Below are 27544 nucleotides of genomic sequence, written 5' to 3' on the forward strand. Positions count from 1 at the left end.
TACCACATGTACCACCTGTTTGGGGACCAGTCTATGCTGCACTTTAAAAGAGCTCAATGGTTTGTAGAACCACTGAACCGGGCCACTCTAGAATGTATTTGATTTTTCAGACAAAGCGGGACTGGTCAACGTGTCTGACGCTCCGATGGTAGTCATCCAAGGCTATCATTTCGTTCAAAAAGTGAACACTTCAAAATCAGTGGTATTCTGTGAGCTGAGGTATCTTTTCAGAGCTTACATAGAGGCGTCAGAGGCTGAATTATCGGTTGTCCTACTAGCATTCAAGTATGACATTTTCTGGACCTTGTTTCGGATATTGTCACTCCCTTCCTCAAAAGCATTTGCACCACCTAATTATTTGCACACATAGATGAGCAGGTACAAATATGCTTCGTCCCTACTGTGCCCTGTGGTACGTTTGGCTATGTTTGTACTTTATACATGCCAGTTCACGATCCACACACATGCCAGCAAGCTAAAATAAATGATATATCACAGAGGGCAACAAATAGTCTAATACTATAACAAACACATTTTAGAAATGACCACACCATGCAGTCTCAAAACCATCACAGTGCAAGGTACCCTAGAGATATCTAAGTGTCGCTTACTATTAAGCCTCGGACATAGTAGGCAAGTCCTCCAGGGCGACATGTCTCACACAACTGTACACCATTATTCAGGTTTTGGTCTACCATACCAGGGGCGGCTCTAGGCTCATGGCGGCCCTGGGCAGGGAGCGTAGGTAGGGGGCCCCGGAAGAGGGGGTCTGGGCGGGGTGGAGCACGGAGGCCAGTGAAGAGGGGGTGGGGGGTGGGTCAGGGTGTTTGGAAGTGGAACAGAGCCGGATGCTGCCAAATCCCTGCCAGGGGCCGCCATGCAAATGTGTATCCATCCTCAGAGGATTATTATATTAAGGATATATATTGGCGTGGTGGCCCCTGGGGTTTGGAGACCCTGTGCAGGTGCACAGCTTGCACATGCCTAAGGCCGCCTTTGAACATACACGAGCAAACCACCCAGAGCGCTGCAAGGCCATAACCAAGCACTAAGACATACAGCCAGTTGGCAAATTATTGGCTGTATGTTCCCATGAAGAATCCAGACTCCTGAAAATTCAATGAAGATGGCGGGTTTTGGGGGATAGGTCTTCATAAAAGCTGAGGATGTGTGCTAGCATCACAGAATTTAATGTCTGGAAATTTCCTGTTTAGCTAACAGCTTTAGGCAGGGCAAGGAAAAAGCTGCAAAAGGATGCACCTTATAAATTGTTTAAATTCACTGTGTTACAAATTTAACCCCTACGATGCTGATGACGAGCTCAGCTCGTCATCAGCCACGGGGGGGCGTGTGCGGATGACGAGCTGAGCTCGTCATGTAACACGGCTTTTGTAAAAAAGCCGCGCAGCGCAAAAATGACCGCCGCAGCGATGCGGTTAAAAGAAAATGACAAAAAACTTGAGAGATGGAAGGATACAACTGCAGTGACAAAAAGAGATATGATGCAAAGAAAGAACTGTAGTGAAGTGTGCCTGATCAACGAAGAAAATGAAAACACAATTAAAAGAAACCGAGATTGGATAATAATAATAATAATTACGCACTTATATAGCGCACGACTACCCGGAGGCCTCTCGGCGCTTGTACGAATACCGCCAAGGAACCCTTCCTGGCGTTTCCCTGAGAGGAGCCCACTCCTGGGCACCCTCAAGGTGAAGTCAGGCATCCTCAGCGTTGTGGGGGCCATTGTAGAGATTAAGCAAGCTATTACCCAGAGGTGCAGAGTGGGGCTCATGATCAGAATAGGCGCTGAGGCGAGAAGTATCAGGTCCGAGGAAATGAAGCCCGAGACCCGCCGAGGCGGGAATTGAACCCTGGTCCCAGGCTAGACCTCTGCATTAGGGTCTGCCGCTCTAACTATTGAGCCACACTTCTCTACTGGTAAAAGGAAAGAGAAACCTAGCGAAAGTAGAAAGCTGAAGAGAGTGAGGAAAGAAAGAGTAAGAAGGGAAAGAGATGAGGAACGACAGAAAGAAAATAAAGAGAAGAAAAAAGAGAAACAAGAAAGAAAGATAAAAGAAAGAGACAGTAGTGAGACAGAGGAAAGAGAAAGATGTGGATGGACGAGAAAGGATAGTAGGAAAAACACAAAGAGAGACAGAAAACAGTCAAGAGAACTGAGAGGCAGATGAAGGGAGAAAAAAAAGAAAGGGGAAGGAAAAATGAAGGAAAAGGAAATGCAGGAGAAGGAGAGAAGACGAAGGAAAGAAGGAACTAAATACATGAAAGGGAGACAAATGAAAAAGACAGGAAGTAAAAGAGGAAAGAGAAAGGGAAGGTGACAGATAGCAATAGGAAGGAGAACTAGAGAGTAAGAAAAGGAAAGAAAGAAGGTGATAAAAAAGATAAAGAAAGACAAAAGGGAAGTCATATGCAGAGCAGGAAGAGAAAGAAAGAGCGAAGGGAAAAGAGAAAATGAGATAACAATAGGAACGAGAAAAAAAAGAGAAAGACAAACAGGTGGCACGGAGGATAAAGGGAGGAGGTAAAGACGGGGGGAGGATGTGAGGAAAGAAGCGTGGGGGGCGAGAGAAGAAAGAGTGAGCAAATCTAAGGTGTTGAGATCAGAGTCTATATGTAGGGAGATAACGTTGTGGCTAATGGAGAAATATTGACCGACGATTTTAGGAGACCTATAAAGTAAGAGATTGGAGAAAAAGAGAAATATTGGAAGAGGAAGACTATAATTGTGAGAATGAGAGAGAAGTTTAAAAGTAGGTGAATCAATGAAAGATTTAGAGTAAGAGCTTTTGGGAAAGAGACACACATTTAGAGGAACCGAGAATGTACGAGACATCCACGTTAAAGATAACGAGGACGCGTTAGAGAAAGCTGGAGAGGAGAGGTCTATAGAGAGGGGGGGGCACAAGACAGACAAAGAACAACAAAGAAAGTTTTGGGCGGAAGAGGGATATAGAGTTTTAGTCAGATGTATAAAGAGAAAGACGCTGCTATCACGCGAGAACTTCAGAGAGACAAAGCTAAAGTTTCAGAAAGGCTGGGCAAGAGAAGAACGTTTGGTTGAGACTTTTTGAGAGAGCGAGAAAGTGGGACCGAGCGAGAGAGCGGTAAAGTACATATAATAAAGGGAAAAAAAGGGAGAACACTCAATCCAGACGTTTAGTAGAATAGCTGTGTCAGAATTTGGCCCCTTGCCCCCTCCGCGTTCTTCCCCTCGAGCTAGATAATGTATCCCTGGCGAAAAGCCAAATAAATTAAACCGGAGCACCCCCTAATTTCCTCCGGACTATCTTTTGTTTTACATGATGCATGTGTATAATTTATTATCTGATCTGGGGGAAAAAACGCCGTTGGCTCCCGAACTGCGTGCGCTCCACCTCATCAGGAGAAAAAAAAACAGCCAGCCAATGGGAGGCGAGCCGGGACAGCTGTTAAAAGAGCTGGGAGCCAGGAGAGCCGCTAGAGTGTGGACTCAGGGGTGAGAGGGAACCGGAGGACAGCGCCAGACCCGCGGGCTCCCCCAGCATCTGCAGCCGGGGCTTGGAACTCTACAGACCCGGCATCTCCATCAGAATCTCGGCACCCCTCTTGCCTACCAACCCTGAATCTCCTCAGCGCCTTCGAAAGGAACTGCACAGACTTAAAGTCTGAATTAAGAATTCTTTCTCATTGTCCACCGAGGAAGAGGGTTTGAGACATCCACGGAGGCTGCTGCTGTCCTCACTCGAGAGTTTTGCCCTGCTGAATCGATTTGGAAAGAAAGCTTTTGGAGAAACGCAAACTCGTTGTTACATTACTCCAAAGTGCACTCTCTCTCGACAACAATTGCCTAAGTTCCCGGGTGTCTTTTCTAGGGCACCCTGCCTGGTTGAGCAATTAAACTGAATAACTTTGCAACTTTTGTATGCATACCTAGACTGTTTGGCTGCCTGTTTTTACAAGAGACTTTAATTTCTCCTACACACATTTTCTACTGTACGACTTTCCAGTACTTGAAGGCTTTGTAGTCCTTTATAAAGCTCTTCACATCAGGAGAAAATATCCATTCATTCAGAATGCTGGCTCTTCTGCTTGTGGCTGCCACATGGTCCCACCTCGCCCTGTCATTGGAAGAGAGCGGCTCAGCTGGTTACAGAGAGGAAATTGTGTTTCCGGCGAGGGAGCGGTCGAGCGTCCTCGCCTTAGACAGGGAACAAGCTGACTGGACCCTGTCCAGTGTAGGTAGCCCGCTACCGAGGCACCTGTCTTTCCGCCTCCGGGCTTTTGGCCAGGATCTCCTCCTTGATCTGGAAAGGGACCCTAGCTTCCTGTCCGAGGACCTTACGGTGCAGTATGTGGGCCGCAATGGGCAGCATGATGCAGATGGCTTGGCCGAGACTGGGAGCTACTTCACCGGCCTTGTGAATGCTGACCCAGAGTCAGTGGCGGCCTTCAACTACAACGGAACAACCCTACTTGGGGTGCTTCAGTACCGGGGAGAAGAGTACCACATCCACCCGCTGGAAGGAGGCCACCAGAACAGCGTTGAAGAGATCGGTGCCCATGTGGTGCGGCGGAAGGTGTCCGAGAAGGCTCGTGGGCCCATGTGCAACGTTGGGTCGCCAGTTTCGGTGAGAGCTGTAGGATCAGAGGACAAAGTTGAAGTTGAGGACCGTCGCCCATTCGGGAGTGCTTCCCCAAGGAGATCCAAGGTAAGAAAATAGAGCTAAATGCAATAAACTGATGAGTTATTTTCTTTATTTTCACTCTAGACTTGCGTTAACATGAAAGCCTACTGATTCTCACAGTACCACACTGATCCTTTAATATTGTTTGGTAGATTTTATATCGCAGACTTTTTAAATGACAATCCGTGATTGCATATCAAAGCGGGCACTCAGAGTGTTCCACCAAAGATTTATTCATTAAGCTTTATAAGCCAGGACATTGGTGGTACCAGGTGCATTTGAGGACTAAATCACTAATATGGCACTGATGAACAAGCCCTATGGAAGATTCTGTCAATGCTTGCTGAGTACTATGAGTATTGGTTCCGTAACTCAATATATTTCTACATCCCTCCTATATTTAATGTTCTGTACCCACTGTACACGTCACAGACATTCCAATGGAACCTAAAGGCATTTCTCTCTCTCTGTTTTAGCAAAGTTTGTTTCTTAGTTTGAGGTGTTAACACTTACATTAAAAGAAGTGGTGTTGTCCAGAAGGTATGGTTGCTGGTGTCAAGATTGTGGGACCATCTGTGGCCCCCAAACTTGTAACACACAGTTTCACGCTTCTGCAGCATACCAAGAGGTTAAATGATCAAAAGACAGAAACCAACTCCAGAAGTATCCAATCAAGGAGGCTGGTTATAACATCATTTCACTATCTAGCAAACGTTACCTAGGAAAGAAGCGAGCTGCATGTTGATGTTAGTGGTCTTTCATCAATTCCCCCTTTATGAAAAAGAAAGACTTTTGAGAAGAAAAACTACATGTAACAGAATACAAAGAAAGGCATTCTGATTGGATGACCCACTCACATTTAACATTTAGAAAACCTGATATATCTACTCCTGTGAATGGACCAATATTCAAAGGCCAGGGTTCTGATTAAGAGGCTAAGTGATCTCAACAAGCCAGGAAGGGACCCACATTTGCATACTTTGATGCTTAAAGAAGAGGGGTTTCACTTCTTAGCAATGAAAGACTCAAAAAAGGGACTGGCGTCTGTCCCATCCGTGGTTGGCACCGAGTGCCACTGGCATACAAACAAAGTGATGCAACAACGTTGGGAAGTCTGCAACTGGTAGGGACTATGGGTGGGGACAGAAGGAGTCCGAGCCAATCAGAGCTGTGGAAATTGTGTCGGAGAGTTTGGCAGCCAATGAGAGCTCTAGATAATAGAAAGGGAAAGTTCAGGGTAGTGCACGGTGACGAGTACATCCATCGCCAGATTACAAATGCTCAAACAAACCGATTATTAAGCAATCGCAATCTTCAATCAGATTAAAGACAGAACTGCAATAATTTTTCAATGAAAGCTGAATACTGCACAAATCATGTGGTGACAAAGAGCAAAGTAGCTACTCTGTCTTGAAGGAGAGAAAGGGGTAGAAATTAGAGATCAGTCAGAGTAGGAAATTGATCAAACTGCCTGGATTGCCTCAGTTTGAGATATTTGAAGAAAGAAGGAGACTCTGGACAGTGAAATCCAAAGTACTATTTCAGAAAGGATTTATCTGGGCTTTGATTCACGCCAATCTTATAACAGAATCATCACAAAAAAAAAAATCAGATATGTCACCATCCACTGTCGTAAACGCTCTTCCCATTGAATACTGGCCCTATCCCAGGTCTCATATATAGAGAGGATCACACACTCCCTGTATTCCAGTCTTGAATAAAATTGTATTTAATTTGTAGTGTGCACAAAGGGTTCCACTCTCTGATCCTCGAGTGTAAACAAATAATAATAAAAAGCAGCGTTCCCCAATTGGGGTTCGTCCCCTTTGGCACAGACTATCCCAGGTCTGCCAGTGAGTGAGAGCGGTGGAACTAACACACACTTCTGCACAATAATGGCAATTTATTACTGGAGTTGTCACAAACCAAGTGATGCAAGGACTCCAGATTTTAGATCTGGGCATAAAGCCAGTTGCAGGATTACCACTGGTAAGCATGATTTACATGTAAATTATAAGCTGAGATCTTGGTAAAAGTTCTCCAGACTCAACAGGTGTATGTCCTTTTATTGCATTAATGGACTTGTGACTTTGCTTTCGCCGCTATAATTCTAGGTACGCCCATAAAAGATAGATTTGAAACATCCAAAGCTAAATGAGCTTCTTCGCCACAGCATTGAGCAAATCAAAATATCTAACTACTGAGGGGCAAAACAAACAGATGCATCCTTTATAGTGAAGCTCAAGGTTGCAGGAACTGAATCAGTTGGCTCGCAGTGCAGTGCTGCAGAAGTCAGGAAAAGAAAGCCCAGGATTGGAAACATGTTGCAAATGGAAGCGTTGAGCCCTCTAGTCTCTCTACCTACAATCTCCCAACAAAATACGGGTCCTGCATCAACATTTAGTACTTCATGAGGTATCACGCAACATGGAGGGTCCTTAACTACATGTGTGTGGGTCCATCCAGTACCTGGCGTTCCTCAGAGTGGATTAACGTTGAGTTGGAAAAAGTGTATTAGATATCCTCAGTGCTAGGCGGGTGACATCATCAATGCCTGGATTGGTAGGGACTGACAGCATAAATCTTCCCTTTCTTGTGGGCAGCATGGGATGGGACCCACATGAAAGATCCCCAAATCCTCAGTAATTGACAGTAACGGCTGAGGGAATTCAGGCAGGTAATAAGCAGGCCTTTGTGTGGCAGATCCTTGCAGGCACGGGGCGAGGCTTTTAAAGGCAGCCAGGTGGCACAGTGCTGGGGCAGGCAGCATCACCTGCCATCCAGGGATAAAAGTGAACTTCTTAAGGTGGCTTCTTTTCTGTTTTCTGTTTCCTTGAAGTTTTATTTTCTTGGCAAAGTACCCTGTGTCATCCTCCGCCCAAAAGGTGCTTTTTTTCTGTTTTCAGAGGCAGAAATTTGTAGGGTTTGTCTTAGTTCAAAAGCCTGTTTGAAAACCTATCAGTCACACTCTTAAAAAGTAGAGAATGGCTTATCATTGACTCAAAGGGGTACACAGCTTTTTGATTTGGCAACCATGCCTTATCAGCTTCAGGGGACTTAAGTGAATGAGAAGAAAGATGAACAGAATGGAAGGCCCAACAAGAAGGGTTGAGTTTGAGTGAGAGGACCGACAAAGTTGGAAATGCGCATAAGATGGGATAAAGCAATGGAGTATACTTTAGAAAGATGACTTGACTAACATGCTGGAGAGGATCGTAACTGGGTGCTGAAAGGAGGTTAGACCTAAATTTGGCAAAGGACCAAGAGTAGTATTTGAATGCAGAAAGATGATTGGATGGGGAGTTTGATGGAAGAGTGAGGTGATTGGTAAGGGGCTGAATAAAAGGGGAGCGATTGGCTGAGGGTTTATGAATGCAAAAAGAAGTTATTGGTTGCTGGATGAGGTCCCGCAAGCGGGAAATGAATGGGAAAAGGTGTGAACGGATGTAGTGATGAATGGAGCTCAACGGGAGTGGGCCTGAATGGATGGGGAGGGGAGTGAAATTGGGAGTGGCTTTGGAGAAGCTGTTCAACTAAAAGGAATGATGGGTTGTTGCGGTGATTTACAGGAGGGAGTTTGAACAAGTACGCAATGTAAAGCAGGTAAATATTAGACGGAGACAATGTTTTGAAGAGTTAAAAGGCGAGGAGGACCAATGACTGATAATGATGGAGGCATGTAAATTCCCATGTGCAGTGAGAAATACTGCATCTACTCGTTCCAAAATGCAGTTCCGTGGCCCTTGGCTGTAGCTGGCTGAGGTGTCACAGATGGGAAACGGCCTTTACAACAAGGTTTTTACCTCGTTGTGCCTTTACCACGCATTTTTTACATGCATATTTTTACTACGAATATGTATTAACAATGCATGCCAATACCACGTATTTAAGATAAGTGGGGGGTCTCCCCCCCACACATACAATGTTTTTAAATCTAAAAATAATGCGTGGTATTGGTATGTGTTTTAAATGCCTATTCACAGAAAAAACGTGCGCTAAAAAATGTGTGTGAAAGGCATGCAAAGTAATGCGTTGAGTCGCCGCGGCCAGGGTGACTGACTCCGGAATCTGGGGATCACGGTTCGATCCCCAGGGCCGGCGGCAGATTAGCCCAGTACCATGTGACTCTGGGCAATAGCTTGCTTAATCTTCCCGACGGCCCCCAGCGCCTAGAGACCCTTACGGGTGATTGTGCGCTTTACAAATGTGGATTATTATTATTATTATTATTATTGTACACCCGTCACAGACAACATGGGACCACCTGGACGCAACGTGCATGCAAACTACACTTTCTAAACATCCATACCTTTTTGTGATTGTTATGGGTTAACGTGTGGTGCGCTGTATCACAAGGACACAAAGCTTCAGTCCTGGGCTTTTCTTTTGCTAATCAGTGATTTTAAGTGTGTTCAACCTATATGAACTCAGTGGTTTAGCAAGTGTCTCAAGGGCACTAAGGAAGGAAATGGGCTGTTTGAACTGGGTAATACAGCAATATCAGGCTTCAGTGGGCCCCAGTGCCACTGCACCCATTGCACCACTTTAAGGCACGCCCCTTTATGAACGAAGACTACAACTCCTATAATGCATTACATATATTAAATGAACAAACATTATTGCCTGCAGCCCAGTGTCCTTGGTGACAACGGGTGCTCTTTTCACATGTAAGTACTGTGAAGCAGCATAACTCGCAGGTTGAAAGAGAACCGGTATAAAAGCCCCTGCTACAGTGAACTACATTTTAACGTGTTATTGTCCTAACGTCTCCTTTACCAAATCCCTCCCATAGCATTCATGCCAACTGAACTCTCAAATATCCTGGCTATATGCGTAGCTCATTCTGTCCGTGGTTTTCATCTGCATTTCGATAATGTGATTAAACAGGACTACAAATCCCAGGATGCAACGAACATTAGCTCGGGGTAGAAAAGGTACTCGCGTTTGGCACTGGAAAGCTCGCCAAGGTGCCTGACAGCTCTTGCCTTGCGGATGAAAGTCCCCGGATGGTGCCAGCGGAAGAGTTCGCAGCTGCCTCTGAGTGCCGTGCGCCCCGCTGCAATCAGCCTCAAGTTTCCTGCGGCCTCCCTGGTAATTGCAGAGTGCCTGGGGTTGCCGGAAGCAGCCCGGGTCCCACTTCAGAGCGCCGCGTGCCCTCTAATGGGCAGTCGGAGACACCGTGATCCCGCCGGGGGATCCGCGGCCTGGGCCTCCATCTGACGGCGGCGGCGCTCCTCCTTCCCAGCATGCACCGCGGCAGGGCCAGACTTGGCAGGCGGCGCAGGGGCCTTCGAAGGGGAAGGCATTGGACGGCGAAGAGAGCGGCTCGTGGTTTCCTTTCTTCCTTCTATTAATTAGAGGAGGCTGGTCAGTAAGAGTAAGGGTGCCAGCAGGGATGCTGTGGGAAAAGTGCAGTGTGGGCTTCCCCACAGGCCTCAATCCACTCTGTCCTGCCCGGCTTTCATACATTTCGGGCCCAAGGCACAGATATTGGTCAGTGGCAAGGAAACTGGCTGCAGACTGGCCCCCCAATATGGCCCACATGGTTACCACAGGCCTGCCAACATCGACATCATTGTTACGGCGCCTTGTAAGTGGAGCCTTGTGGTATGAAAAGCATTCACACCCCAGCTGGAAACCTATTAAAAGGGTTTCCAGCTCACCGTGTGCTTTTCACCAGGTCACCGTGTGATGAGGGTGTGAAAACGCTTGTCACCCGACGGCACCGTGTGAGATGGCAGATCTGTTACCAACTGACTCAAAGTAACATACCCGAAAACAGAAACGGGTAATATATAAGCAGATAACTAGAATACAGTATTCCTGGTGCATTCATGCCAACATTTGACCCAGGTTTTGAAAAAATGTTATTTGTTTTCCACGTGGATTTGCATTGAACGTCCGGTTAAAATAGGAACCGAAATTAAACTCACTTTTTCGTTTTAAAATCTGGTCTCCCGTCAGAAGCTGATATCTTGGCTCGTATCCTTTTGGAATCGAAAGGAAGGCCTGTGGAGATCTACAAAACTCTACAATTAATACATGAGCAAAGGTACTTCGGCCCAGTCATACCCCGGCTAATGTCAAAAAGAGGTTACAAAGGGTCCTTAAGTTTTTCCAACTCCTTAGAGTTTATGGGACCCATGACATCCATGCCATAACTTCATATCCGTGCTGGAGTCAGTAGCGGTAATGAAAAACCACACTATCAATGGAACCGGTGCCCGGAGGCCCCACTGTAAACTTGACAGTCTTTCTACATATGCTGAGGCTTATCTCATAGTGTGCTAAAGCACTTCTCCATTTTCCTCTTCTCGAACTGCTCTGGGTAGGTATGGTCCATGTTTGAGCTTCGGAGACTTTGCGACTCACACCTCTCCATTGACCCACAACTGCCAGGTGTTACCTCCCATCTGGTTAGGCTTCCCTAGACAGGTCAGGCTACTCACTACAAATCTGTCATACCTTCTTCACAGAGATGTAATGGACTAACCAATGTGTGATGAGGAAATAATCTTGCGCTATTGACCGTGCAACTCAGGTTACGAACTCTGGCGAATTGGGGAAGAACAGGTTTCATTGACCTGTTAGCCAATGGCGGTCGACTTGGAAGCTTACACCTTGTCATGATGAGCTACAGTACATCCTACTTTGGGAATGCTTAGGCGGCCATTTTATTTTCAGCAGATAGAGACTCAGGAAGGAAAATGAGCACTGAATGCAAATCAATTCTCAGTGCTGATGCCCTCTGAGGCCTGAGGTAGGTGCAGTTTTTTGGGGTACACAGGCTGTGCCTGCGCTGGCAATAACTTCTGGATTTAAAACGAACAAGTAGGGACTGTATAAAATAGTGGGGGTGTCTTATTATCAGCTACATGGTCAATGTTGCAATCAGGGACCCGCGTCCAGAATTGAGCTTATTGTTGGGCCCTTTTGTAAATCACTTTTTCTACCAGTGCCTCAGTTTGTTTTTGGCGAGAAGTTAAAAACTATATAATGGTCCACAACTGTCCGCCTGAGACTGCGCCCTGCACTGATACACACCCCTCCCACACACTTATACCAGTGATTTGGTCTGATTTTATTCAGGGCAGTGGTTAGATTGTCCTTCTGAGTGAATATGGATGACAGCACAAAAGGAAGGGGAAGTGAGGTGTGTGATCCAAAATAGTTCTACTATTTCAGATGTGTATTTACAATCTACCAGGCTTTCCCCTCTCGGGGAGTGTATTCTAAACCAACCGCAATAAAACTTCATTTCAGCCATTCAGAATGGTTGTGGGCAGATGCTATTCGGGTGTTGATTGAGGAAAGTCGGCTATAGTGGAAATGTTGCCCCCAAACTTCTGGGCATTGAAACCGCATACATCAATCAGGGACCTCACTTGCAAGCAGCACAATTTCATCACTGGGTTTGAAATCAAAACCCACTGAGTCAGCCAGAACAAGCCTAACTCACCCTCTTGACATTCTTTGTGAGCTGGTCTCTCTGATCCTCGTGTATCTTTGCTCTATTTAACATCTTTATTGGGCAGTGCACAATATGCAGCATTCATTCTACTTTATTTGTTCGTGGCAATCTGCCACGCGTGCTTTGACTCTAAAAGGACATCCACTCGGAAGAATACCTGCCATCCTTACTCCACAAGCCCTCAAGATAGTGACTTTTTCATATTTCTACTCTGTGACATGTAGGTTACACACATTTCTGCAACGGGTGCATCAACCCACTGCGCTATATCAGTTTATGTCTCAATGCTGAATTTTCAATACCTTATACTGTAAACTTTCGTGACTTCACTCCAGCTCTTTGGAATCTCATTCACTGGATATTTCAGATTTGGCTCCACCCTCCCCTTCACTGACAGAATGGGCGGCAGACTGACCCGCCCTTCCCACACCGACAGAATGGGCGGCAGAGTGACCGGGCAGCAGACTGACCCGCCCTTCCCACACCGACAGAATGGGCGGCAGAGTGATCCGCACTCCCCACACTGACAGAATGGGGCAGAGTGACCCCCCCACACTGACAGAATGGGTGGCAGAGTGGCCTGCCCTCCCCACACTGACAGAATGGGTGGCAGAGTGACCTGCCCTCCCCACACTGACAGAATGGGGCAGAGTGGCCCACCCTCCCCACACTGACAGAATGGGGCAGAGCGACCCGCCCTCCCTACACTGACAGAATGGAGCAGAGTGACGCGCCCTCCCCACACTGACAGAATGGGGCAGAGCGACCCGCCCTCCCCTCACTGACAGAATGGGGCAGAGTGACCCGCCCTCCCCACACTGACAGACTGGGGCAGAGCGACCTGCCCTCCCCACACTGACAGAATGGGGCAGAGTGACCCGCCCTCCCCACACTGACAGACTGGGGCAGAGCGACCTGCCCTCCCCACACTGACAGAATGGGGCAGAGTGACCCGCCCTCCCCACACTGACAGAATGGGGCAGAGTGACCCGCCCTTCCCACACTGACAGACTGGGGCAGAGCGACCCGCCCTCCTCACACTGACAGAATGGGGCAGAGTGACCCGCCCTCCCCACACTGACAGAATGGGGCATTGTAACCCGCCCTCCCCACACTGACCCGCCCTCCTAACACTGACAGAATTGGTGGCAGAGCGACCTGCCCTCCCCACACTGACAGAATGGGACAGAGTGGCCCGCCCTCCCCACACTGACAGAATGGGACAGAGTGACCCGCCCTCCCCACACTGACAGAATGGGGCAGAGTGACCCGCCCTCCCCACACTGACAGAATGGGCGGCAGAGCGACCCGCCCTCCCCACACTGACAGAATGGGCGGCAGAGCGACCCGCCCTCCCCACACTGACAGAATGGGGCAGAGTGACCCGCCCTCCCCACACTGACAGAATGGGGCAGAGTGACCCACCCTCCCCACACTGACCTGCCCTCCAAACACTGACAGAATGGGTGGCAGAGCGACCCGCCCTCCCCACACTGACAGAATGGGACAGAGTGACCCGCCCTCCCCACACTGACAGAATGGGCGGCAGAGCGACCCGCCCTCCCCACACTGACAGAATGGGGCAGAGTGACCCGCCCTCCCCACACTGACAGAATGGGGCAGAGTGACCCACCCTCCCCACACTGACCCGCCCTCCAAACACTGACAGAATGGGTGGCAGAGCGACCCGCCCTCCCCACACTGACAGAATGGGACAGAGTGACCCGCCCTCCCCACACTGACAGAATGGGCGGTAGAGCGACCCGCCCTCCCCACACTGACAGAATGGGGCAGAGTGACCCGCCCTGCCCACACTGACAGAATGGGGCAGAGTGACCCGCCCTGCCCACACACTGACAGAATGGGCGGAAGAGCGACCCGCCCTCCCCACACTGACAGAATGGGCGGCAGAGTGACCCGCCCTGCCCACACTGACAGAATGGGGCAGAGTGACCCGCCCTGCCCACACTGACAGAATGGGGCAGAGTGACCCGCCCTGCCCACACTGACAGAATGGGGCAGAGTGACCCGCACTCCCCACACAGACAGAATGGGCGGCAGAGCGACCCGCCCTCCCCACACTGACAGAATGGGCGGCAGAGCGAAGAAGCAGGGGAGAAACGAGCACTACATCAAACACAGTTCCCAAGCAGCGCACTACGGCGTTAAACAGAGCCACGACATTGACACGATCCATATTTCCGTAGGTGTCTGTCTCCTAAAGAACTTTAAAGCCAAAGACAACACATTTCGGATCCATGGAAAACAAGGTCCTCTTGCCAGGGGTTCTGAGAACGCCCTGCTTGAATTCACTGAATATATCCAAATCGTAAAACAGCCGAATCACCAGGAGAAGGAAGGGTGACCGAGGCGGAAACCTTTCAGCCAAAACGTGTATGGGCACGGGTGGAACCATGAGCTCAGCCACACGAGGCTCATACGTTTCAAGTGTCTTCTACAGAAAGGGAGTCAATAAAACACAGGCTATGCTGAGACCTAGGACAGGTAAAAAAATATTTAAAAAAACAAAACGAAATAGGCTTTGTAAGATTTTGGGCTCCTGTCACTGCATGCTGCCAAGGCAACAGACATGGAAAGAAGTGGACTCGTTTCGATTCTGGGAAAAATGCACGTTGAGAGATAGTTATTTTCATGACCACGTGGCTCCATGTCAGTCACTGGGGAGTGAATTCCAGTCTTGCAGTTTCGATTAACAGACTAAAGCATCATGGGAGTGGAAGTGTTGGTTCCTGTCAATTACTTCAATTGAACATAGGTTTTGAGAGTAAAGCCCATAACGGAAAAATATGCCCCTTATGACCTAAAGCCTTATTTTCACGCTATTACACTGGATTGGGTTGGAAAGGATTTTGACCTGTGAAAATTCCACTTTTTTGCCGTTCAGCATGTTATGCAAGTGATGCTTGACTTTTACATGTAAAGACTGCGCCTGTTTCTTCAGTCGTATGTAGTTGTGATACTCCACATATTTTGTGTCCTAGAATCCCTTGAGAAGACAAGGGCTGACAACAGCTTGAAGAAAAAGATGTTCCCAAATGCACGCAAGTTCCCCTGGCTAGTTATCAGATGCAGGATCCAGTGACAGCTGTTTGGCAGCTGGATCGTGCCCCAGGCATATGCGGGCAGAAGTCAGCAGAGGCCATGGTGTCTTTGGTCAAAGCTGAGGCTCTGAACTGGAGGCATCATGGGACCCAAATATGCTTTTCCATGTAACAGTTTTGTAATGTGACCGTTTGTTCTTGATTGAGGCTGCCCAGCATTCAAACCTATGACTAAGACAGCCCTCTGAAGCCAGAGCTTTAACCTACTGAGATATCTTATTATGGTCCCAAAGTAACCTTTTTGGAAAACCTGGGCAGATTGGCCCAAAAAAGGTCCGGTCCCATGAAACAGACATCTTAGTAAACCGGTAGCACCTTTGTTTAACACGGCCGTGCAACAAAAGGTCTTACCAAAGAGACCACAATGGTTGCTGACAGAAACAGCTGGACCTAAATGATGGCGTGCCAAGGGCAGGGCGTCGATTGATTACCCTATTGATTTACTCCACATAGTAGTCAGGACGTTCTAATGATAAATCCGATGAACTTCATTGAAGAGGACATACTCGCTGTCGCGAGTTGTGCACCAGGGGCAGTTTTGTGGTGCCCACTTCCAGAGGGGCTTAGGTACAAGCGATGAACATCACCTGTGAGAAAGAAGGGCTATTTCTCTCCTTACCAATGTGACCTGGCTGCGCACTGGGTACTCTTGGTGTACTTCCCACCGTAGTCACTCACTGGTCCCCGTCTACACTCCATGTTTTCCAGGAGTGTTGATGACGTTTAGCTGTGGGATTTTTGACTTTGTGTTCCGCCAAGTTCTGCTCCCGCCCACCAACTGCGTCATCCCGCTTGTGAACGGTTGTGCAACCGCGTTGTGACGTTGATGCCTACGCACAGCTTTCCATTATCCTAGTCTTGGAGCTTATTTAATTATCTGGACTGTTTGATGGGGTGGAGAAAGACGAGCCAGGAACCTGCCACTGTAAAACAAGCAGGCCCATCCTATGCATCATCCCAGTTTGTTTGGGTTTCTCCAAATGGCTCTGGGGTAGGTTATGTGAGCTGAGAGGATTAGAGCAGCACCGTCAGCAGTGGCTCAACCCTGACAGACCGACTATGTAAGTGCTCTTAAGACGCGCGCCACACATGAAGATGTCCAGCACATCCATTTGCAGCCATAAATCACCCATGGACGCCAGAGTTTGCTATTGCAAAAGTATGTTCTATTTCGCTCCATCTGTCTTTGTTTTGTTCTTCTCATTGCAACAGCTGAAGTATGTGTCCATGAAGGGTTGGGATTTTTTATTACTGGACCAAAGGCGATTGGCCGACTCAGTGCTTTCATCGTTCAGAGTTTGGTAAATGAAACTCAAGCTCTGGTCGGTGACAATAATTGTTGGTGCTGGAAGCGCATTGAACCCAAGACCTGCAAATGGAAATATCCACCAAGGCAGAAGGCAGGTCTCTCTTGGCCAGGTCTTCTGTGTCAGGGCATGGCACCAGAAACTCGCTTTTCCTGGCTTAGTGTAAAAAGTAACATAAACAAGGAAGTTATGCAGCTCACGTGGGTCTATGTGTACAGAGTAACCACTTCCAGCTACTTATGTGCACAACCCCTCATAAGGACGTAGCATTTGTTATTATTCTGCGCCTCGAGCAAAGGTAAGCTTTCAGACTGCTCATCAAACATGGAAGCAAGAGGCACGGAAATGTTATTTTTTGAGCCGGAATTGTGCCAGATATTAATGCAAAGCCGCGGTCATGGTTCAACCACATGATAACTTTGCTTATAAAATGGGTTGGTTTACAGGCAGTATGCCAGGGTGCTGGAGACACTTGCAAGGCACCCGTCTCAAATCCGGTTCCTAATAAGCATAGCGTGCCTATTAAAGTTGTTACTTTTCCGTCAGTATACTGGCTGACTCTCTATGTAACACCTATCTGTGGGTGTTGAGGCCATCAGGAGGAGAAGGGTGGCTGCAGAGTGCATTTAAGGTGCATAAATCCTTTAAAAGTCAATTTCTATATTTCTACATTGAACATTCAAGCCACCATGGTCAACAAGGTGGGGCGTTGTTTGAAAAAGGGGGTTTTAAAGATTTAAGTGTCATTGGTAGAGCGTATGTCCTCCTGTCACTGATGTTTATTTGATGGTTTATGTACAGTCTATCTGTCTGTCTGTCTTCACCCACACACATTTATGAAGGTGCAATTTGCGATTTCCTGGCAAACTACAGGTGATCATTTCCCAACTACAAAAAAGAATAATGAATAACCAACTACTCCCCAACGGGACAGCGTTCAGAATTTTATTGCTTTGCTCATGCCTCAAATAGTCTAGATCTGAATCTATGCTCAGTGCTAAAGTGAGTCCTAACTTAAGTAGCATGTCGACCATGCATGCCTTTTGTGTAACTTTAAGGACTGTGTCGTTTGTCTTGAAGATGTGTTTACATTCAAAGTCCCAGAGGCTCCCACTCGGGGGATGTGTATAATTTATTTGCACATATATTATTTACCACACACAGATTTATGAACTTGGTGAAAACGTTGTATGGACAAAAGGTGCGGTATAGTGTTTATGAAAGCCTTAACACTGAAGTCTTAATCCAAACTATTGTGAGATCAGTGCAAGTTGTGCACTGCTACAATAATTGTTCTTTCTGGAAGGTTGTGCACGCAACATTTGTCCTAGATTTTGTTTAGCCATATAAAAGAATGAACTAGTCTAAAGAGCAGCAGATGTTGACAGCGAGAATTGCATTATTATTCTGATTTCCTCCATGTTTGGTCTTTTCCAGCGCTTCTCTTCTGTTCCGCGCTATGTGGAGACCCTGGTGGTGGCGGATGAGACCATGGCTACGTTCCACGGTGCCGGGCTGAAGCGATATCTGCTGACTGTCATGGCAGCGGCCGCCAAATTCTTCCGCCACCCTAGTCTCAAGAATCCAATCAACGTGGTGGTGACCCGGCTAGTGGTGATTGGCCAGGCGCAGAAGGGCCACACCTACGAAGGCCTGAAGATGACCACCAACGCAGCTCAAATGCTACGCAACTTCTGTGAATGGCAGAAGGGCCTGAACAAGGGCAACGATTCCGACTCGGAGCATTTTGATACCGCCATTCTCTTCACCAGACAGGTATGTCCTAAATCAATATGGTGCATGAGCGTCAATAGCATTTGGCTCTTTGCATAGATTCATCACATTAGTCAAAAAAGACAGAACCAGTATTCCCTGGTCAATTTAACTATAGTTTCTAATGTGCCAGAAGACTTAATGTCACTGTGTCACCATGATTCCAGTGTTGGGTTTTTAATTCAACTATTGTATTCTGGGAATTGTGGCTTGCTCACCTTCAATTAATATAAGTACCAGATTACATTGTTTTTTGTAATATAAGGGCCAGGGCATGAACCATGGGGTACTATTTGAAAATAAATATTCTGCTTACCCTTACACCAATGGCGTTCGGGGGGTGGGGGGATACAGCCATCTCTGGGGAAAATGATCACACAAAATTTTAATTGTTGAATAAAAAGTGCTTCATATTTAGCCTCTTATTTCCCTCCTAAATTTTTATAGTAAAAACTAAATTGCATTGTTGTACTAGGGCGCCCAGAGACTCCTGCTATCATTAGCATAGATCTGAATTCTACAAAAAAATGTTTCTCATAACAGATTATTATGTTTTTTCCCCGCTAGAATCTTTGTGGTGTTTCGACGTGTGACACATTGGGTATGGCTGATGTTGGCACAGTGTGTGATCCTTCCCGGAGCTGTTCCATAGTCGAAGATGATGGTTTACAATCCGCCTTCACGGCAGCGCATGAGCTTGGTGAGTTCCAGAGGCCAGATTACGAAGAAACTGGGGAAGCCAGTCGTACATCCCTACTTTTCGTTGACCTTTGAACTGATTTGAGCTTAAACAAGATATTGCTCATTCAAAACAGAGCTTGAATTATCTGCAAATGGAGTAATAGGACTTATATAAATGTTTTATTATGTAATAATGAGAATCGTACAATTAGGACATGAAGCAATCTGAGCACGCTCCTTGTGCATTTTGGCCAGTCTTTAACAATGAGAATCCTCTCGTAGCCTCCTAGAAAATCACCTCCCAGAAAATCACCTCCCTGACTGTCTGAACCCACCCTCTTGCGGGACTCCATCCGCCTCTGTCACATAAAAAGTAAATGTCCAGTTTTTCCTAGGTTGGAAAGAGCCATTAAAGGCGAGGACCTGTCTTTGTTAATTTGCTAGTTTTCGCTATCAGAGAAATATCAGCAGCACCTAACCTTTAATTGGAAGTACATAGTTCTTAAAAATTGGAAAATAATAATGGTCAACTTAGAATTTCGGGTTTAGCTGCCACCAAGTGGCTTGATTTAGCCGTAACCCAAAAAGGTTTGTTTGTTATGTACTGTACGGACTGCCTCTCAGACGTGCCATTAGATCCAGGGACTTCCCCATATTTTCATGTTAAAGATGTCAATACCTTTTTGGGAAATGTGAACTGATGTCTGTTTGATGCTCTTCCAGGCCACGTCTTCAACATGCTCCATGACGACTCCAAGTCCTGTGCGGATCAGAAGCGCGTTGCCAGCAAGACCCGTCACATCATGGCGCCAGTGATGTCTTATGTGGACCCGGAGGAGATGTGGTCCCCCTGCAGCGCTCGCTTCATCACCGACTTCCTAGACAGCGGTCATGGTAAAAGGCTCTCGATGTTGATATCTGCATCTGGCTCCCTGCCTTGCTAAGTGGACTATCACTCACTTTTCCTTCTCCCACTCTTCGCTGTGCCGTCACTCGTACCCCGGATTTACGCTTCTCAAACTCTGGCAATCAGTCTACTTCTTAAACATTCACAGGTCATTCTTTGAAGTTGGACTATCAGCCCGCTTACTCTCACCATCATTTCTAGTGGAAGGAAAAAGTAGGCTGCTAACTATGACACCACCCATAGGCGTGCGTAAATTGCACGGTCATACCCAAAAGTACTTACATTTCCACCAAACATAGTTAAGTCTTCCTCATTTTAGTTCATTGCTAATGCCTTTGAGTAAGGAAGAACCACTGTGTCTTCTGCTTCATCCTGTGATATCTTTCTTGTGTCTCCATTTTCTCTTCCTTCTCCTCGTCTCTTTCCAGTCCATATTTCCTAAATCAGTGCTGCCTCATTGCCAGTCTAGTCTCGCCAAGAAATTCTTTTCATTTCAAATAACCTTACCTTTGCACTCCACAGGTCACTGCCTGCTGGACAAGCCCAGTACTCCTCTGCGCCTCCCAGTACCATTCCCTGGAAGCAATTACGACTCTGACCGGCAGTGCCAGCTCACCTTTGGGTCCGAGTCGCGACACTGCCCTAATCTGCACACTCCCTGCTCCTCTCTCTGGTGTACGGGGCGATTCGACGGACAGTTCATGTGCCAGACCAAGCACTTTCCCTGGGCGGATGGCACCCATTGCGGTCACGGCAAAACCTGCATGAATGGACGCTGCATCAGCAAAGTGGAGATGAAAGCCTACAACGTGAGTCCCATAAGTTATCAGCCTCAGGGTCCTGGTGGCCTCATAAGTTCTGACTCTTTAAACCAATTACCTACATTTTCTCTGAACCAGGTCGCTCGTCATGGTATTCAATGTTTGATGTGTTGATTGATTAATCAGCCTGATTACTGATCTTGAAGTGAGCTGACAAGGTCCACTACCTCTGCAGCAGAGGCAAATGTTTAATTACTCAAAGACATTGACATCTCTGAGAACATCTGATGGATGTCGACTATGGAAATTGATTGATTTGACTTAAAGCTCCCTTAAATTTCCGTGGATCCCGTTAACCACTTTATAAGAAGGAGCAGAATTTAGTATGTTTTTAATAGTATTCTTTCCATCATGTTAATCCTTAAAAGTCTGTAAATCAGCAGGTGAGGAAACAGGACCTTAAAATAAAATATGTTCTGAAACCTGTGCTTATCTAGAGGCCTATTGAAGTGGTGCAGTTCCTACGAGCCCTTACATAAGTCCAGACAGGGCCCGCGCAAGTAAGAGCGGTGGGGCCAGGTCGTGGGATTTTGACAGACGACGATGAGGGAAAATGAAATAATTTTCCCTCGTCGCCGTCTGTTGAAATCCTCTCCCACCCGGCCCCACTGCATCACCCCTCTCTCCTGCACGAGCCCTCTTCATAGCAATAGACTTGTAAAGGGAGTGTGAGGGTACTCATTGGACACAGTTTACCACTGCATGGAACTTCAGATGCTAAAATGGCATTTCAACTGCCATTTTATTGTAGAAACTGAAATCCGAGAGCATGAGTGGGGCAGCTTTTGCCACCCATGGGCAGAAATTGCCTACCGAGGGCTCACCTAGGGCAAATGTATCAATTCCTAGACATGTCCTTGGTGAATATTTACATTTGACTTCTGAACTACATTTAAAAAAATTAACGTTTTCCAGCACACAAAAACATTTATTTTATTGAAAAAGATGTATTCAGGGTCACAGCAAGCTCCAAAGGGCCATGTCTAAAGACTTGGCCAACTGTAGTCCGCTACTTGTGGTCTTCAGCCACAATTACCATTGAATTGCCCTAAAATGATCTCTGCTGCTTTTATATTTTGCAGGTCCCTGTTAATGGAGGCTGGGGACAGTGGGGGCCTTGGGGTGAGTGCTCCAGAACATGTGGAGGCGGGGTGCAGTACTCTCACCGCGAATGCAACAAGCCAGTACCCAAAAATGGTGGCAAGTACTGTGAGGGGAAGAGGACCCAGTACCGCTCCTGTAACGCCCCTGATTGCCCCGGAGGAAATGGTGAGTGTTAAGGCACTGAAAGGCAATTTGTCGACCTTACACAAATATCTCAGGCCATCCCTAAGAAAATTCACATCCATATCAATTTTAGAAGATTTGAAATGAGAAGAATGACTTACTCTACTGAGTGAAATATATCCTTAGACACAGCACGGACAGATAATGCACTCAGTGTGCAGTGCTTCTCATTTGGGACACCCTTCCATATCACAGTGGCCTTGAAAATGTTCCAATCTAAGCACCGAGGCTCTTTATGGATTATCTTTCTAATTTGTATTATTAGTTTGAGACCATCAAACTCTGAGCATCCCAAAGGGGCTATTTCACCAAGAAACACACATTTTTACTCCCTGTTAATTTCCACATTTTTTAATTTTAAGAACCTGTCAAAAGTGGCTGTTTGTTAAAGTGCTTTAGAATGTGAGCAACAACCGTACTTACCTATATGCTTCCCTTTCACCGGCAGCACTCGCCTATCGGGAGCAGCAGTGTGCCACCTACAACCACAGAACTGATATGTTTAAAGGCTTCCCTTCCCCTATGGACTGGGTCCCAAGGTACAGCGGCATCGCAGAGAAAGACCAATGCAAGCTCACCTGCCAGTCAAGGCCACTGGGGTACTACTATGTGCTGGAGCCAAAGGTAAGGACACCACTCCTAGGATGGAAATTGAGTGATTTACTGTGAAGTCATGTGAATGTATACACACAGGAATTAACTTGATCGTCAAATGTCCTGCCAGCGTGGTACGCACACTCGCACAGTGAATGGAGACACAGATGTCGCCCTTTCGATATATCATGGGAAATGTATACAGAAATGCCTATCCTGTCTACTTGCAGCATGGCATGGGTCCCATTAAATATTCTGGAAGAACCAAGACACAGCCTTATGGTTTCTAACATCCATTTACAAGGAGGCACACATGTTGACCCTACACATATCAGAAACAAATGTAGATGCGACTCATTCCTTTTTAATATCAGCATCTTTTGATCCCATCAAATTTTCTTGGAGAAAGGTGGCATGGCTTTATACACCCCAATATCCTTAGTGAATGGCGGCACAAACATTATTTCCTTTTATAACCGAAAGCGTGTTGGAATATTGGAAAGTGCAAATTGGGGTCAACATAGTATATTCTAATTAAAATTCTCAAAGCACTCCCTAAATACTTATGTTACATTGATTGCAATAATACATATAAGTTGGTACAATAATAAGTAACCACCTTCAAGAAAAATACTAGTATATTTGAACATCTATCTCTGTTCACCTCTGGATAACTGTACAAAAGTCCAAACTTTCCAATGGTAATGCACACAAACTTCAGGTTCTCAATTCACAGCAGTGGCACTGACTTACAGCTGGTGTATTTCCGGTCTGCAGCTGGAAAAGCACACACATTAGGTATGAACCTGTTCATTTACTGTACTGAAGTGGACTCGCGCATTACTAACTACCATGATTTCAGGTAACAAACATTGCCTAATCAAATGTTCATTATATTGAGTTTCCCAAATGAAATCAATAAGATTTTGCAAGATTGAAATAAGCCACACACATTGACAATGTTGAAGCTCCATTTTTTCGGGTATAGTTGTGTAACTGTTAACGTCAACAAAGATATTTCAAGAGAAAATGCTTAGCTGCAAATGCTGTTATGGGCACTGGCACCTCAGCCCATCAACAATTATAATAATATAATAGTCGTCAAATATAATAATAATTGTGCAAAAAGCTTAGAATCCTAAAAAAAAATCCAAACTGTTTCAATGCATGTTATTTTGATACATTGTGTAAGTACTTAAGGAAATTCTCATCAGAGGCCACGTCTTGTGCTTTCTATCCAGGTAGCAGACGGAACCCCTTGTTCCCCTGAAACTACCTCCGTGTGCGTCCAGGGCCGCTGCATCCATGCCGGCTGCGACCGTATCATTGGGTCCAAGAAGAAGTTTGATAAATGTATGGTGTGTGGAGGAACTGGATCAACTTGCACCAAGACCTATGGCTCCTTCACAAAACCAAGGTGAGAAACAGCCCTACCCCCTCCAAATTTGCGATTGTTTTACCCTACGATCCTTAAAATCTGCTTCTGGAGATTTGTTTGTCGTGCAACTTGGCAGTCGAAATCTGAAAAAGAGAAGTAGGGTTCACGGAACTCTACTAAGCTACATGACCTACATTCGGAAATATATTCTTTTTTTTAAAAATAGTGGGCGTGATAGTATGTTTCTAAGTGCCACAATATGGCATTTGAATTTCGTATTTAAAGTGGTTGAAGGAGCCCTAAAATACTGACAGGTCAAAGGGAAAGAAACTCATACAGGACATTTTTATATTGCATTCGATAGGGGAGTGAGACTGCTTCAAAGCACACACAGCTTTTTGGTTGCTTAGGATCACTCATGGGGTCAGATGGGAAGCTAAAATTAGAACCAGACTGCATCTCCTCTCACCACATTAGGAATTCTAACATAGCATCAGTAAGTGTGCTTTTTTTAATCAAAAAAATCTTACAAGCATGCTTGACAATACTTTTCCAGAGTTAACATAAAGAAAAATACACAGCTATAGATAGAGTGTACCTCTGTTACTCTTGTTATATCACATTATCATCATTTGTAAAGCCGATCCCTTCAATTTGTAGAGACTCAGCTTTCAGTTGCTGGTCCGTAGGGGCCACTTTGCACTGTTCTGGGATTTTTCAGTGGCCAAAGAGGAATTTTAAATTTTTTGACACTGGTGAGATGTGGTAAAAATACATCTAGTAGAAAGCAGTGGCTCTTTACTATTTTCTTTACATGACTTCAAGATAATAGAGTGTGTAAGCACTAAGTGTATGACTCTGACATATATTCTTTCACAGCTACTTAAAATTAGCACAGTGACACGGATGATAAGGACACATCTTACTTACACAATGTGATATACATATAGATGGTTTGGTTCAGTGTTATCCAATATAGCCACGGAAGTTGTGGAATCCAAGTCATATGGTTAGGGAAACTACAAAAGATACATTTACTTACAATTAATCTGAGTGTGACTCCTTAACATAGTATTTAACCTGAAACTCAAGGGTGGAGACAACCCACCCGAAGCTGTTGGACCTGTCAAGGTATAAAACTTTTGCTAGCTGCCAGGTCTACACAGATGGAAAAAGTACATAATTCATTTAATGTTGTGTAGTAACAATGTAAATGTTCAGATTAAACTGTTGCCCTATTTTAATTCTCTTTTGATGGTTCATTGCAGGTACGGTTACAATGACGTCATCACCATTCCAGCAGGAGCCACCAATATTCTGGTCCGTCAGAGCAGCGGCTCCACCTCAAACAGCGACGGTGTCTATCTAGCGCTAAAGAGGCGGGATGGCTCCTTTGCCCTGAATGGCAACTACATCCTTGTTCCCTCTGAACTTGACGTCAACGTAGGTGGAGGGGTTTCGCTTCGATACAGTGGTGCTACCAAAAATATGGAGATCATTACCGGCAAAGGCCCGCTGAAAGAACCGCTGACTCTGCAAGCCCTGGTGGTCAGTGACCAGAGGGCGCCTCGGTTAAAGTACACCTTCTTTGTCCCAAAAAGCAGCACCCGCTCAACGCAACCTAAGAAACCTCTCGATGACTGGATGAGGCGGAGAGCCCAGATTCTAGAGGTACTCAGGAGGACAAGAAATAATCAGAAATAATCAGCATGCGACTGATGGTTGCGATAAGGAATGCTTCATGGGTCCAACTGATAAGTCTGACTAGAAGGGTCTAATCGGATGTTTCTACCAGTGGCTCAGGGTGGTTATAAAGGTGCTGAATTGACAATTTCTTAAATCATCATTCCAGGGGTCACAAAGCACTTTCTATGCCTGGAAGCCATGCATGGAAATCCTTTAGCCAGTTTCCTTCTAAGTCAAGGAATGAATAAGGACATTTGCCATACTGGTCAATGACTCATGAGTTGCCACAGGTGCCTTGCAGTATCTTGCTCTATGGACCACTTCCAACGTTGTGATTGACGCACAGGACAATACTGAGTCTTAGGCTCGGTCTGCCATAAGACAATGTGTTTTTGTGCTCCGGGCACAAACTATGGCGTGGAATAGTAGCAATGACATCAGGATCCTAGGTAGCATCTATTTCATGTTCTCTGTAGCTACCCAGGACTAAAGTGAACAAGATTTTTCAAGGAAATGATATTACAAAGAATAATATCAACTCAAAAACCTGGCTGAGTAACAAAGAAAACAAGAGTAATAATATGGAAAAACTAAGCAAGTTTGGCAAGCGTCACTTTCGTTTGGACTCTTGCGTTGACTGGTTCAGCGCGAAGGATGATTCCATATTTCCAGTTCAGTGTTTAATATTTCCTTTCGTTGCTTTGTGATATTCTTCAAGGTACACGTGCATCCCCAGCTGCTCTCCACTCAAATGTCGTCAAATGCACATGCAACCGTGAACTCTGGTTGGAGAACCGTCACGGCAGTGCCGCTCAGGCTCGCGGAGGGCGGTTCGGGCCCGTGACATATTTTTACACGCATACTGTTGGCCAGTGAGCAGGCTCAAAGGCGGTTCTATGCTAAGAAGGATGGGGCAGTGCACCCCAAGGCGGCTACAGAGCTGCACGGACTTCATTTCTAGATTTTTTTTTTTAATATTTTATGATCAGGTTGAACTTGAGACTGACTTAACCAGGGTCTGGTTACCCTTTAACCCCCCCACACACAAAGAGCATGGAATGCATATGAAATTGCTTCAGATCTCCCACCTAAATAACACTGAGGTTGTTTAGAACATTGATGGATGATACAAGTCTGCGGTCCAGTCATTGGAGGAAGACAATAGTGTCTAACTTGCCTTTTCAGGTTCACTTGTGAGTTTTATTTGGAGAGAAGTTACGATCACGGGTAAATTGGAATTTTAAGGATGAAAACAAGAGGAATAGAATGAAGGAGGCTTCAGATTCAGGAACACCCATTAACCTTATTCCACAGAAACACTCATTTCCAAGATGCTTTGTTCTCAGATGAGAATCGTAGAGTTGAATAAACTGATGCCTCTGAAGAAAAAAGTACACAAATAACTGTAGACCGGATAAGTTGTTTGTTGCAAGCACACACACGCAAATGACTTTTGGGAATCTGAAGATGGAGCAAAAAATTAGAAGCAATTGTGTGGGAAGGGTTTTATTTTAATGTATTTATTTATATTTGTTGTACTGACATTGTGCCATTCTTCCAGAAAGCCTCCTGAGATCCAGCGCTTTCAAAATGTAGGACTTGGGGCTCTTTTGGTTAATGCTCGATCAACTTTGTAGCCTGTGCTAGTGGAGCACCTTAGGATGAAAGGTTCTCAAATGAAGATCTGTGGTTGCAGAGGACTCTGGTGGGGCAAGCATTGGAAGGAACTAACTCAGTATCTACCACGAGGCACTGAGCTTGTAACTTGAAATGATCCACTCTGGTGCTGAAACAGACGGCCTCTTTTACTGATACATTCTGCCAAGATG

At 46.0% G+C, this 27544-nt stretch overlaps 1 protein-coding gene across 1 annotated transcript; it reads left to right on the top strand.

Annotated features, from left to right (window-relative positions):
- The first annotated feature begins 3482 nt into the window (after positions 1–3482).
- On the top strand, positions 3483–26684 carry ADAMTS4 (ADAM metallopeptidase with thrombospondin type 1 motif 4). The gene is made up of 9 exons (XM_086945432.1): positions 3483–4712; positions 18026–18364; positions 18929–19061; positions 19766–19936; positions 20472–20758; positions 21853–22039; positions 22506–22681; positions 23893–24068; positions 25298–26684. The coding sequence occupies exons 1-9, from the start codon at positions 4077–4079 to the stop codon at positions 25731–25733; spliced, it is 2541 nt and encodes an 846-aa protein (XP_086801558.1). The 5' UTR covers positions 3483–4076; the 3' UTR covers positions 25734–26684.
- Positions 26685–27544: the final 860 nt, after the last annotated feature.

Source organism: Lissotriton vulgaris, chromosome 12 (genome assembly GCF_964263255.1).
Source record: "Lissotriton vulgaris chromosome 12, aLisVul1.2, whole genome shotgun sequence".
NCBI classification, from domain to species: domain Eukaryota; kingdom Metazoa; phylum Chordata; class Amphibia; order Caudata; family Salamandridae; genus Lissotriton; species Lissotriton vulgaris.